General features: G+C 32.2%; 1 protein-coding gene across 1 annotated transcript; it reads right to left on the bottom strand.

Annotated features, from left to right (window-relative positions):
• Positions 1–2,108: 2,108 nt before the first annotated feature.
• Positions 2,109–14,951, bottom strand: LOC143202677 (uncharacterized). The gene is made up of 11 exons (XM_076414351.1): positions 14,816–14,951; positions 14,665–14,757; positions 13,905–14,043; positions 13,716–13,849; positions 12,889–13,038; positions 12,474–12,622; positions 9,616–9,700; positions 9,289–9,529; positions 9,024–9,157; positions 2,441–2,578; positions 2,109–2,379 (listed from the first exon to the last, which is right to left on the bottom strand). The coding sequence occupies exons 1-11, from the start codon at positions 14,910–14,912 to the stop codon at positions 2,228–2,230; spliced, it is 1,512 nt and encodes a 503-aa protein (XP_076270466.1). The 5' UTR covers positions 14,913–14,951; the 3' UTR covers positions 2,109–2,227.
• Positions 14,952–15,427: the final 476 nt, after the last annotated feature.

The following is a 15,427-nucleotide window of genomic DNA, read 5'->3' as shown; positions in this document are numbered from 1 at the left end:
TTGTATTGTCTTGGAGGTCGTTGAAACATTAAAAAGTGAAATATTGTCGATTTTTTACAAAATTTAATAGTTTTAATAAAATTATTAATGGTAAAAAATATGTTAATGTCAGAGTATCATAGATACGATATTAATGCATCATTAAGATAACAAAAAGTACACAAATAAATGAAACAAGTTCACAAAAAACATATTTTTTACGGAAAACATATTAACAAAAAGCATAAATGTATTTTGATCACAGACAATATAATGCATTAGTATAATAATAAATCAGCAAATTTTTAAAAAAATTGTATTTTTTATTCAAATAAAACACTAACGTATATTTTATCTGTCTATCGAGACCTTTCCTGGTAACTTAAATGGTTTTTAGTTTATCTGATTCCATGATTAATTAATGAATATGACCTAAGCATCATATCTAGTACCAAAAATATAATTCATCCTGTAAATTTTCCTATCTCAATTGAAGTTAAAGGTACCCTGTATGGGAACAATCATTGTGTTGCTTTACAAAGCCAAAGCCAAAGTTGCTTTTACGCCATTGAAAATGATATACATCCAATAAAACTTACAGGTCGTACTGAACTCATTGACTGTCCATGTATTCCTGATAATAACAGTTAAAATGTCACTGATATCGACTTGTAGGTCCTGATAATATTAATGTTAAACCAATAGCTGAAGCTGTGGAATAAATAAAGAGTAAAAGAAAGAAAAAGACGAATGAATACAGTCTTAGCAAACAGAATGCATAATAACTACAGTCAGTTCGTTACACACACAAAAAAAGGAATTTTCTACACTTTCATTTCCATTTTTTGTCCATTTTGTTGGGAAGCTGCTGTTAGTAGAGAGCATGGAGAAAGGTTCAGGCTTCAAATAACCCTGTAAATATTATTAGTACATGTAATTAATATTTAGTCTTTTTACTAGAGCTAACAAATTTGTTTCTTTATCATAATAGTAGAAACATTCAATGATTTTTGTATTGTATAGAGATAGTCTAATTTACTGTATAGAAAAAGCATTTGTAACGAAATTGAACGTAAAATAGATTGTTTTCATTGTTGTGTTTGTTTTCTCTAGTCACAGATGATTAGAATGTGACCCATCACGAAAGAAAATCTTTAAAAAAGTATTTACTTGAACAACGATCTATATAATGTAAATATATACGTAAGTTATATTTTGTGAAAAGCTATTAAACAAAAAAAACTATTATTTTACTTAAAAACTGTTTTATTTCACGGAAAGAAGAGGCGACTTATTGAATGGCGATACAAAGCGATACTAAGGCTTCTTAACTATTAGAAAACAGATCAACCCATCTAATTCGTTCACTGTTCAGGTAGTTTTTTAAAACAGATGGACGAATAGTCAGTGTCGTATTACATAACACCGGACATGGGTACGGAGATGTACGTTCAATCCACCTTTTGTGACCTTACAGCTTCACCTACGATACTTTTACCCGAATTTCAATCTAACTACACCAAGAAACGCTTTGAGCTAGTGCGGAACGATTGCCAATACAACGTCAATCTGTCTTCTTTTCTTCATAATTAATTTGATTTAATATGACGGAAAAATATAAAAATAAAAAATATATAAGCTGAAATCAAACTACATGGGATTTTAATGGTGTAAAGTTGGCTTCGAAAGGGGTTTATCAAAATGACTTGGTTCAGTTTTTTGCTTATATATCTCAGAGGTTCTACAATGACCCAGAAAATTTAAGAAAAAGCCATCGATTAAAACGCCACATGCATTAATGATTAGCGTTTAAAATTTATTGAATAGACTCTATTAATAATTAATATGTATTTGCTTAAAATTATAATTTATAAAAATTATATAAAATCGAGTTATTAGGTATGTCTGGGATAATTTAAAAACAATTTTAAATCAACAATAACTCTATTTTGAATGCATGTTTTGATTGTCGTCAATAAACAATGTCCTGTATTGTGTAACATGATTTAAATTCTTGAATTATAGTCTGAAGATCTGTGGTTTCTGTTTTACGTAGACATTTGACGTCCCTGATATCAAATTATCGATTTCGTTGAATTACTTTGTGGATTTACAAAAAAAACGCAACGTTTTAACTGTCGTCTTTACTATATTTCTAAGAAGTAACATCAACAATTGATATTTGTTTATACACAGCACACGTCCTTTAGCAATAAACCTAATAAAAAAATGTTGAACTGCGTGAGGTTTATGCGGGAAAAACTTCGTTGTAGTCAAGGTTCCTCGTGATCCTGTTGCTAATGTCCAAGACGTGTTCGGATATTTTCCTTTCGATAATCGGCAGGGATATGCGCATTATTTCCGCCTTGTTATTGAGGAGTATATCGTTAGCCATCTGACCTGTAACAGTATAGATTTTGTTGACGATGAAAAAACCGACGAATGAACTAAATATACTCACGAATCACTGGATTGGATTCGAATAAGTTTCCTAGGTCGACATCGAAGTCGCCTACGTTGATTTTGAACTGGAATGATTTCATTATCAGATGGTTTCCCTCCAAGGCTCCTTGCAGCACGCCCTGGCCATCAATATCACCTTAAAATTGATTAAAATTAACAATTTAGATGATAATTTCTTCACAAGGATTTTGGTAATGTAAGGAAAACATTGTAAAATGTTACAAATACTTGTTCAAAATCATTTAACGGGTTATTGTAGTGTAAAAATGTGAAAAAATCGAATTTTAAAAAGATGGTTTTAAGAGGAACTATGAAAATTCCAAATATTTTCGGAGATATAGCTATTTTAGTGATGCGGTATCATCTGTGAGCCTTTCTTGTACATTGTTGTACGGTATCAAAAGGAAACTATAAGAAAAAATCAGTTTGACTTAACTTTTTTATATACATTTTAGTCTGTGATATCATATCACTAAAATAGTTACATCAACTTTTGAAAAATTCAAAAATGTACGAATTAGATGACCAATTTCGAAAAACTAATTTAAAATAAAAATGAATTTTTTTTTTTTTTTATAATTATATACATTGTTACTAGTCGTTGCCGACTAACCTACAATTTGTCCTTATAATAGCTTAAATCTAGGTATATATCTAATAGGACTCATCAGTCCTACATAGTCTCTAACATAATAATAATTGTTTTAACACTTTGAGTTTTTTCTAATGCACCTCACTGCACTACACTACAACACACTACACAAGTTCAAATGGTTTGGTCCTTTTGAGTCTGCGTCCGGTTTTGGTGTTGTCCAAGAGTTGTAATACTTCGAAATTAACATGAGAGTGAAGTCTCTCCTCATGTCTCTTTGCAATTCTTTTAATTTCTTGATTGACAGTCGGTATCTGAAGATCTCGATGTAAATAAATGGTCCGGTAATATCTGGGTGCACCTACGATGCTTCTTAGGACTTTGTTCTGGAAAACTTGTATTAGATTTATGTTGCTTTTTGCGGAACATCCCCATAATTGTATTCCGTATGTCCATATAGGTTTTAATATTTGTTTATATAGAAGTAATTTATTATGTATAGTTAATTGAGATTTTCTTCCAATTAGCCAATACATTTTTCTATATTTTAACTCAAGTTCTTTTCTTTTCTTTTTGACATGTTCCTTCCACCGTAGTTTTGCATCAAGTGTCATTCCGAGATACTTAGCATTATTGCTGTATGGTATGACAGTGTGGTTTATGGTCAATGGTGTAAGCGCGGCCTGTTTATAGGTGAATTGAACATGCACAGATTTGTTTTGGTTAATTTGTATTTTCCAGATTTGGGTCCATTTATTTATAGCGTCAGTAGCCTGTTGTAGTTTTCGGGTTGCTTCTTCGCTATTGTTTCCGACAGCAAGAATAGCAGTATCATCAGCAAATGTAGCCATTGTAATGTTTTCGATTTGTGGTATATCACATGTATAAAGTAGGTACAGAATTGGCCCCAGTACACTTCCTTGTGGTACACCTGCTTTAGCTTCTTTTATTGTAGAGTAAGCTTCCTCTTGTTTCACTCTAAACATTCTGGCTGTGATGTAAGATTTTAATAGTTCGGTGTGTTGCTTCGGTAATATTTTCTGTAGCTTATGGACGAGGCCTTTGTGCCATACCTTGTCGAAAGCTTGTGCTACATCTAAGAATACAGCTGAGCATACTTTATTATCTTCATAGGCTTTTTCAATAACATCTGTTATTCTATGCACTTGATCAATCGTTGAATGTTTGGTAATAAATCCAAACTGGTGTGTTGGTATTAGGTTTTTTCTCTCTATAATTGGTTTTAATCTTTTCAAGAGGAGCTTTTCAAATACCTTAGCTATCATCGGTAACAGTGAGATAGGTCGATAAGCTTTTATATCATTTGGTGATTTTCCAGGTTTTGGAACCATTATTATTTCAGCCATTTTCCAAACGTCTGGGACATATTTCAGTCGAAATGCTGCATTGATTAAGTTAGTGAGCTTTATAATACCCTTTCTTGGCAGATTGTGCAGCAATTGCCCTGTTATTAAATCATAGCCTGGTGATTTATTTGGCTTGATGTTAGTTTTAATAACGTTGGTGACTTCTTTCGGAGTTGTTAATTGAATTGTCGAATTTTCGCCGTCTATGTCCGGTAAAGTATGTTCAATTTCACTTTCGTTTGGTTTGAAAGTTTTCTCTAAATGGTCAGCGAATGCTTCTGCTTTCTCCAGGTTGCTGCGTGCCCAACTTCCATGCATGTTTCTTATCGGAGGACTATGTAGACAGGATCGTTTTAGGTATTTAGTGGCTTTCCAGAGCGAGTAGTCTGTGTTCTTGTCATCTGTTAAATTTCGTAGATAGTTATTTATGGAATTGTTTTTAATTTCCAAAATTTCCCTCTTCAACCTTTGTGTTATGTTGTTTAAGATATTCTTATTTTCAGGTGTTCTATTTTGCTGCCATTTTTTCCGTAGTTTTCGTTTTTCAGCTACCATTTCCTTGATTTCTTTCGGGTAATTTATTCCTTTGGTTGAAGTTTTAATTTCTGGAGTGTTATTCCAAGCAGCCTGTTGGATGTCTGCAACGAATTTTTCGGTTTCATAATTTAATTGGTCTTCTGTCTTAAGGGGAACATTTAGTTGAATTCGATTGTTTATTTCTTCAACAAATCCTTCCCAGTCTGTCCTCTTGTTGGTTAATGTTGGATTTTGTTGTTTTCTTATAATGTTTTCACTCAGCGTCAAAATCACAGGTGTGTGATCTGAACTTAAGTCAAAATTTTCTTCAACTTCCATGTAGTTAGTGGTTATGTTTCTAGCTATAAAGAAGTCTAACAGGTCTGGAGTTTTCTCTGGATCGGTAGGCCAATAAGTTGGTTTTCCTGTCGACATGTAACTGCACCCTAGCTCAGCAGCTGCTTTATGTAATTCATTACCTTTAGTTGTCGTCATTCTAGATCCCCATCTTGTATTTTTAGCATTGAAATCACCACCGATTATAAATTTTTCTCCTAGGTTGTTTAGAACATTCAAGTAATTTTCTTTTTTTTGGTTGTATCTTGGAGGGCTATATATGGAAGCTAATGTAACCCTGTATTTGCTAGATATAACAGTTACTGCCGTTACCTGATTTTCTGCTAAACTGAGTCCGGGTTCTTGATGATGGCATATATTATTTTTTATTATTATTGCACTTCCTCCTCTTGCTGTGTTAGCTGGATGAATGGTGTGGTAAAAGTAATATCCTCTAAATTTAATAAAGGATTCCTTTGTCAAATGGGTTTCAGATATTAAGCAAATATCTATTTTTTGCAATTCTAGGAATACTTGTAGGTCAGCGTGATGTTTCTGAATCCCATTAGCATTCCAAATTGCGATGCGGATGTCTTTACTTGCCATTTTTAGTTCTTGAGGCCACCGCCCTATTGTTTTCGAGTTTAAGTAATCTTTCAGAAAACGATTCAATAATCTTTTCCTGGTTGTCCAGCTTTGCTATAAGTTTCAATAGCAGTTCGTTGGTTGTATCGTCTTCTTTTTTTGTTTCTTTTTGAGCGGTTTGGTTTATGCTTTGAGCATAGGTCATTTCATCGTTGATTTCGTTGTACATATTTGGTTGTTTATTTTGAGTCACTGTTTTTTGCTCTTTAGCCTGACTGATTTTATTTCTTCTCTCTTGGAATGTTTTCGCAACTACGCATCCTCTGTAGCTTGCTGGATGCGCTTCATTGCAATTCGCACATTTCGCTTTTGTTCCTTTGGGTTTTTTGCATTCTCCCGTGATGTGTTTTCCTGAGCATTTTACACACCTTGGTTCCCTTTTACAGAATTTTTGTGTGTGTCCATGTAATTGGCATCTCTTGCACTGTGGCACAAGATTTGCCTTTCTAAGAGGTTCTATTTTTACTTCGACTCCTAGAATTTGTTTAATTTCATAAATTGCTTTTATGTCCGTGTTATGTTGGAATGATAACATAAACAGTGGTAAAGGCTTCTTCTGGACAACTATTTCTCCATTGTTATTTTTATTTCGTTCTTTTTTCAGGATATTTGTGACGTCAGTACATTTAAGTCCATTTTTTATTAACTCTTCCACTATTTTAGTAGTTTTAGCTGTCGGTGGAAGCCCTCTTGCCATTACTTTAATGTCTCTGGTTTGCTTATCTTCATACGAGTGCCATTGTAATTTTAGGAATTCCAAGCACTCAGCAATTTTCGTAAAAGTTTTACGACATTCGGCGTTTAATTTGATTTGTCCATTGTTTAATGTTGTTGCTCTAAATAGTATATTATTTGTTTTCATTGTTTCATATAGCAAGTCAAAGTCTGTGACATTACTTACTATAATTGGAGGTGGTCTCGGCACTTTTATTTCTTTATTCAATTCTTGTGCTTTAATGGTTTTTGGTTGTTGTGGTGAAGCTTCAGGTGTGTAGTTTGCTTTTCGTTTCTTATTTCTTTTAACTGTTATCCAGCCTACTTCTTTTTGCAATTCTTCCTCGTCTGTTTCATAGTTTACAGGCAATTTGTTTTCAGTGCACTGGTTCACTACGGGAATGCTAGTTGGATTGTATGTGTTTTGGTTTTTTATTAGGAGTTGTAGTGCATCTAATTGTTTTTGCATATTTGTTAGTGCAATTTCCAGATTCCGTCGGGCTGTTTTTTCGTTAATATACGCATTATAGAGAGCTTGCTCATTTTGCGTTCTCTTATGGTTTTCTTGACAAAAGATTTGATTCTGTTGTGCCAGATAAGCTTCACCTGACGTTGAGGATTGTGTTTCCATCTCATTTAGTCTCTGGTTCTCTCTATTAATCATTTTTATTTAATGAATAGTTTAATTCACGTTTTTACAAAAATTTCAGTACCGGTATTTGTTTCAGAACCGTTATAACGCCGCATTTGTGGTACAGATGATGCACCTCCGACCCTTAACAGCCCCCAAAATTTTACCTTTGTTACTTTATTGCAGTGACCATCGTTTTAAACACATTTTCACTAAACATTTAACGCGCAGTTTTAACACTGTTATTGTCGTCACGGTTTTTACTTATTTTTTAAAATCGCATTTGTGGCACAGGTAGTACACTTTCAAATTTATTACACTGACCGTCGCTCCAAACACGTCTTTACTCTACGAAGGTCGAACGACAACGAATTTAAAGTAAAAATAAAAACTATTTTAATATTTAAATTTGGGCCAAAACCTTCGACGGATTCATTTGACGTCAGTATACAGTTAATAAACAGTGAAATTATCAAAGCATGCGTTAAAGCATCAAAATCATTTATTTTGTCTAATAATTATGAATTCCAAAGTACATAAATAGTGTACGGTCTCGTACAAACGTAGACGAAATGATCAAACGATTAAAAAACACAGAAATTGTCTAAGTTTACATTAAAAAAATTATGATGAAGCTGTTTACATCCCAAACTTGTTGGAAAAAATCGATATATCCATAAAATCCATAAGAATATATCTATATTTTCTTATGAATACAAAAAAATTGTTAAAAACGATATTTTGTTCAGCAGATCGATATATTTTTCAGATCTAGGACCGTTTTGTTTGGTGGCGGGATAGTAAATTTATAATGTATTTGTTTTTATATAATAATATTTTGATGCTTCCATTATCTAACGCAAACAGTTATATTGATTTAAATTTGTTAATAATTTAATTTTTTGTAAATGTCACAAAATTATATTATCATTTTTGTATTTTTTTGAGTTCGGAACCGACTTGAAAGTAGTAGTTTGTAGAACTAAAATAATATTTTAAATAGATAAATAGGTTTAGGTAGGTATTAAGCTAAATTGTGTGTATATAGTAGAATATAAAATAAATCTAGTAAATAGATTAAAATGTTTTTTGTTTATTTCAATTTAATTATTACAACGATTATTATGTACATATTTTATTTTAAAATGACTTTTTTGTCTGTTGAAAATCGGAGTTTGATTATTTTTTAATTTTTAGTGCGTTCCTTATTTATTTATTGAAGTCGGTTCAATTTTTTTGTTAAAAATATTTTATTTTACTATTTTTATTGTTAGATATTCACTCAATAAATTACGCAGTTTTTTATTTAATATCACAATGGGTAGGTCAAGAAAAGGTGCAGCCCGTATGAGGAAAAATAAGAATAAAGAAACAATGATTGAAAATAAGGTGCACTTCAGGCTCCGGGGTCCGCTAACTAGCTTGATTTGACAAATATTATAACCAAACAACAACAAAAATTTATTGTCCCTACCGGGAATCGAACTCGCGACCTCCGTTTGGGAGCTAAACGCTTTAACCATTACATCACATAAGCATTCATCTATAAAATTTCTACGAGGTCTAATATGCTATAGTTTGTGCTCAAAAAGCAAACTGAATGGCTTTTGCACTGAACGACTTCCGATTTTCCGTCATATCAGCTCAACTATAATATTATACACAAATATCTGATTATTTTAGATAAAAAATATGGGAAAATTTTCCTCGATTTAACTGAACATCTTGAAATGGATATTTTTACATACGAATTGATGGTGATTTTTCACTGAAGACTTACTGATATTTGCGTAGAAATCCCCATATTCTTTGATGGAGTTTTGTACTACGTTCAGGCTGACGTTGTAGGAACCGGTAACGTACAAGAGAGGTATGTGTATCCCCAGTCTGTAAGTCATACCCTCGACATCTAATCTGCGAGTAAAATAAAAGTATAAATAACAATAATGCGATTTTGAAAGACAATAAAATTGAGAAATTAATTCGCCACAAAAGAACTGATTGTTTATAGTAATTTAAATCATCGACAAATAAAATACCATTACTTTAACTTGGTGATCTTGAAGTTTCCTGCTCCCTGGACCTCCATATTCTGCAAGTAAGCGAACAATCCCTTGCTACCGGGAGATTCAAATATGGTGACCCTCTCCAGGACAAACGGGTCGATCCCGGGGGACTCGATCTCGTCCAGACCTTTCGCCAGCTGAGGTCTGAGGAACTCGATGGAATCTTTTATGCATTCCGCTACCTTGGGATCGTTCCTGTGACAAATGTGGATATATTCGGCTAAAAAAGAGGGTAAAATTCATTGTCAATCTCAGGAAGATGGTTCTGTGACACAGTTAATAAAATAATCTAATTATGGTACTTACGTATGTCACATAAAACTGAAACAAAAAACAAATAAATAAATGCGTATCTGACGTGAAACATGACGAGTTTGTGGCGCGAGAAGCATCAATTGTCGAGCTACGATCATCAATGTTCGTTTTTATATAGGATAGGTCGATTCGCAAGGGAAACAATTATGTCCACAACATATACTTACCAGGTGAAGCAATCCGACGTTTGTTGAAACTGACAGCCAATTAAAAACTCGCAAAAATTACCCACATTGACAAAGAGAGAAAAACAACATTAACTCACACCAAATTTGTTTTTAAAACATCGCCCACGCCTTGTTGTTGTTATGGTTGGTGATCGAGCCACTATGTCGTTTGTTTGACTCACTTGGTATACTAAACTAATCATCTCGTACACATTTGGGTTTCAAGGTACAAGGAAACCCCAACAGTTGAATCAACAAATATCAGGACCCGAACCATTCTTTTTTCTATGTCGGAACAGGTTGGAAAAAAAAGGCGACAAATACGTAATATAACTTTCCATTAATTGTTGAATAAATTAATTTTGTTTATTCATTGAATTTATGGCCACATAAAAATATTTGATGTCATTTTGTGATCATGCAGTGTCATTTTATACAAATAAGTAAACAAAATCATAAAAAAACAAGTATACAATTTAATATTATATATTATAAAGGGATTTTTTAGATTTATTCACAACTTTCCGTAGAATTTCATTTAATAAGTGATGCAATGCATCTTGCTTCAAAATTTGTGATTTGTAAGTTTACCAACACTTTACTGTTTCACTCTGATATCTGTAAATTTGAGATATATTCTATACGTTCTATACGTCATTAATTTATTGCCTGTCGCAATTTGTAAATTCGTTTTAGAATCAGACAATATTTTCCTTCTCATTTTATTCGAGTTAAAAAGAGACACAATGCTGTCCGATCGGTTCGAAACCGTAAACGAATGAGCCTGTCAAGGTCGTCCAGTTGTCAGACGTATGTAAAATTCTTGAAAGCAATAGTGATAAGAGATTATAACTTTAACCTATAAACTATTGTGACTACTGTAATTTTTAGATGTACTATAATGTTAAAATAAATTATATTTGATAACATTTTTGTTCAATTATTTTATTTAGATTAGAATTTTGTTGTATGTCAAAACAAAACTGAACTAAAACTCAGAGTTGATGCGGCAACATTGCGACGTTTTGACGTCACAAATTTAAATGACGTATGTACAAAATAACTTTAAACGGACTATAGATGTTACTGTTCTACAATATACGATATATTCTACATCATTTTATAAATCAAATTATTCTAGAATCAATTTTTTTTATAACTTATTTATTACATTGTTACTAGTCGTTGCCGACTAACCTACAATTTGTTTTTACAATAACGTAAATCTAGGTAGGACCCATCAGTCCTATCTTATTAACATCACTGTTTTTCTATTAAATGCACCACATACACTATACGACATAAGATCAAATAGTTTGATTCTTTTGAGTATGTCTCCTGTTATGGTGTTATCCAAGACTTATATTACTTATGAGAATGGAATCTTTTCTCATATTTTCTTGCAATTCCCTTGATTGCTTGAGTGACAGTCGGTATCTGAAGATTTCGGTGTAAGTAATCAGACCTGTAGTATCTCGGTGCAACTACAATATTTCTCAAGATTTTGTTCTGGATAACTAGTATTGTATAATAGCAATTTATTATGTACTGATAATTGTATCTTCCAATTAACAAATAATTTTATAAATAATAAATAAATGATACAATAATATAAATACAATAAATTTTCTTTTTTACATGTTCCTTTCAGGGAAACGTTCTTGTATGGAATGATAGTATTATTTATTTTTATTAGTGTTTTTACAGTCTGATTATTTTCCAAGTTTGAATCCCGCTAAAGCAGATGTAGTAGTACACCTGCTTTAGCTTCTTTCATTGTAGAGTAGGTTTCCCCTTGTTTGACTCTAAACATTCTGACTGTAATATAATTTATTTAATACCTAATATTGTTAGAACTCCACAGTCGTTAATTAAACCTCCAGTTTCTCTCCTTGTTCGGACACTGCTACTGTCTGGCATTTGAATGTAAGCTTGAGACTGTAAGTTTAAGACATATTCTAGATGTCTTCAAATAGTCACAGGCAGACTATTATTGTTATTCGCTAATTTTAGTACTGAATTCGATGACATATAAAAATACTTTTACTAATTTTTTGTTTTTCTTTGTTTCCGGGGAAAAAAAATTAAACCAAGTGATTTTTACAAACCTATTTACACAGCCAGCATTATAGCGTTAAGAGGGATCAAAATAAATGATAGTTAAAACAATAAACAAATAAACCAATGATGCTATCTTTATATTTACATTGTTCTTTCCACTGCTACCTTTCAAAAGGACTATAGAACTTCATCAACGTCATTGAATTGGAAGAAATTTTCGGAAAACCCAAAACTACATTTTCCTAAACTTACATGTGATGAAGAGAACACAGGTTGTGAAAACACATTTCCAACGCTTGTAATCAATTACTTTTTTCTCTAATCTTATATATTGATATTTCGGAAATAAATAAATAATGTAGGATTCCTTTTGAATGATTCTGAAGACGAAACTTTTTGTTATCATAGAATATCATCGCTCCAATAATAGTTCAAACGATCATCATAATTGCAACCGATTTTAAACATAAGAAGGTGGTAGAGACCACACAGGTACACGTTAATATTTAGACAAACCCGACATCCTTGAACATCGACGAAATTACGCTATTCAGTCGACATATAACAAATATTTATTGTACATTAAAATTACAATGATGTATACATATTTGCGGTAGCTCATACGGGAAATAGTTGATCGTAGGTGAAGGTGTCGATTATACCATTGGCTATTCGTAAGAATACCTTCTCCAAGGCCTTTTCGATCAGCGGCATCAGTTGCTCCAAAAAAGGTTCCAGGTTCTTATTGATGATATCATTAATTAATTTCACTACAAGTATAAAATACGTCATAATTACGTCCATAATTTACATGATAATGAATAAATGAGTAATATTAGTTTTGGTATTTAATTATAAAGGTAGCATAACTAATATATGATGAAGAACAGAAGAACAACGGTCAAGAGGACGGAGGAAATTAATGAACTGAAATAACTGAATGAGTTTGATTAGGTATACAAGAAGCGGAAAAAGCATCAGGAACAAATGAGGGCATGAGCTTAACCAACTTTGTAACTATATGAATCTAACTTACATAAAACTGTATCACCATTAACTATATCCTCAAGTCTGACGTTGCCATTGCCTGTAAGTACTTTCAATTTAATATGTTTATGTCTTAAGTAAGTTGTACCATCTTTCTCGTAGAGTTCGGTTTTGAATTTTGCATTAGCGCGAATATCACCTGAAATAATGTAAAGTATCATTTCTAAATTATTTTTAAACAACAATAAAAAACCTAGACTACACCAGGTGATCTTGATTCCTGAAATAAAATAGTATTTTGAGCATAATAATAATTTATAAATATATATTATACAATAAACAAAAATACCAACAAATATTAACAATTATTATATCTCCGAAGAAGGGAACGATTAATAACTAATTTAAATTATTTTAAAAGCGATTATTTTTGTTTGCAGACAAGGAAAGAGCCAAGCACCTGGCAGTTTGTTGACAAAAAATTGAAGGATTTGCTCGATGGAGATTCGTCTCCATGCTTCAATACTTCAAAATTCATCTCAGCCATCTGGTGTTATATCCAAAATATTGGGAATAGTAAACAAAGAACGAAGAAATTAAAGCTCACAGTCGCTCAGAGACGTTTCTCGATTAGTAATCTACAGCTTCAACTACAAGAAATAAAGATTATTTACGTAGAATTGTCATAGATCTACCACAATAGTCTAAAGCGTAAAATGTCATACTATAACTGCTAGACCAAATTAAATCTTAACTGGACTAGCTACTGACTACAAACTTTTTATATTAAACTGCGAGATACTATAAAATCGTGTTTTATTAAAAGAACCGTTAAATCTGACGAATCAAAACTTTGATCAATAATATTAGTAGTACTTATGTTGGCTTCAAGGTCTCCATTCCCTTTTATTGGTAACACCAAGATTTTCCCATTAACACCATAATGCGACCTGATTCTTAACTTCGGGATATCGATATCCACGTTAGCCTCATGGAAACTCGAACTAGCACTAAATAATTGGATCATAATCAGCTAGACATTGACAAATTGCAATCAAACGATACCTCAAGTTCCTTATGATAAAATCACTACATCCCCAGGCACTGGCGTTGGTTACCGTAATTTTTAAGTTCGGTGTTTCGTCAGCCAATAAATTCTCCATGATCAGTGGTTCTATACTTGGGATATTGTATTCAGGTACTCCTAAAACAAAACAGAAGGGAAGTATTCTGCACATATGATAAATCATAAAACTTCGAAGACCCAAAAATCAGCTCAAAATAGAAGATGATTAAAATAATATAGAATCTGAGATCATAATGACTACGATTGTAATCTGTAATAAGACTTGGTGAGGAATATTCGAATTTCTACCTCACCAACAACAGTATGTTGGTTGATAAATAGACACACTTCTAAGAATTGATGAACATACATTGCAATTTATATACAAATTCTTAAAGTACTTGATACAAGATGCTTTTTCGCTATGCAGTGTTATGTAAGTAACAGTTTGATTTCATTCAACAACTGCTTGTAAATATATATACAGTTCTATAGGCTGTCAAGTTGACGAAACATATATTACTGAAGTTAATTTAATGTTATATCATGAAAATGTTTTAAAGTCCCTATTGAATATAATATATCCATAGATAGTTGGTACAAAAGCAGCTTCTGTGCCTTGGTAAATCCTATTTAGCTATTTTTAACCAGCTTATGTAGTGAAGATAATAGATTTATTGGAAAAATCATCGAGTAGCTTCTTCGAGCACTTCAGATTTGAGAGAAAACAATGTGTGAATATCTGATCCTTTAACTAACCTGTAATAAGATATGGTCTAAGGTTCTCGATTGAATCCACAATACATGAAGATAAATTTGGTTCGTTCCTCTTACATACTCGTAAAAAATCCGCTACAAAACATTTGAATCGTATAAATATATCTGAATATATTCCAATTTTAACACTCACGTAATTCAGATTCACCATACACCGCCAGGATCTGAAGAACCAAGAACAGCAAAACCACCAGGGACATTTTTTTAGTTATGGGGCGCGAACTGACCATCGATCGACAGCAAATCCTCCTTTTAAATGGTCGAATGCTGGAATAATTGCATAATAGCATGTTGGGCAAGACAGCGATATCATCGGATAATTGGCTACTGTTACACGATTACCGTCATTTATATCATCTCTTTCCTATATAATGTGCAATTATAATAGCAAGCAGGATAATAGGGCGAAAAATACTGTAATTTAGATATGAATAATTTACCAGAAAATTGGAGAATTGTTAAGAGTTTGGTATATGTTGTTACGACTCAAAATTGTCAAAAATCATAGTCCATTGGTTAAAAATCTGTTAGTTCTGCAAAAAAATCAAATAAAACTTTTAATTAACCATAATCAGAAAGTCTTCTGAAGTTATAGAAAGTAAATAAACATTGATGATCTAGTAAACCACAATCATTGTAAAAATAATAAAAGGTAAAAGCAAAGAAATGAAATGAAAGAGAAATATGTAGAATTTATCTTTGGCATTGCATTTGAAAAACTTTCCGCGCCTTCTTGGATTTAATT

The sequence above is a fragment of the Rhynchophorus ferrugineus genome, unplaced genomic scaffold, assembly GCF_030347505.1.
Source record: "Rhynchophorus ferrugineus isolate W39M unplaced genomic scaffold, kcgeb_rfMv2 rfM9, whole genome shotgun sequence".
NCBI lineage: Eukaryota > Metazoa > Arthropoda > Insecta > Coleoptera > Curculionidae > Rhynchophorus > Rhynchophorus ferrugineus.
Note: the sequence above shows the minus strand (reverse complement) of the source record. Positions and strands in the feature narration are given on the sequence as shown.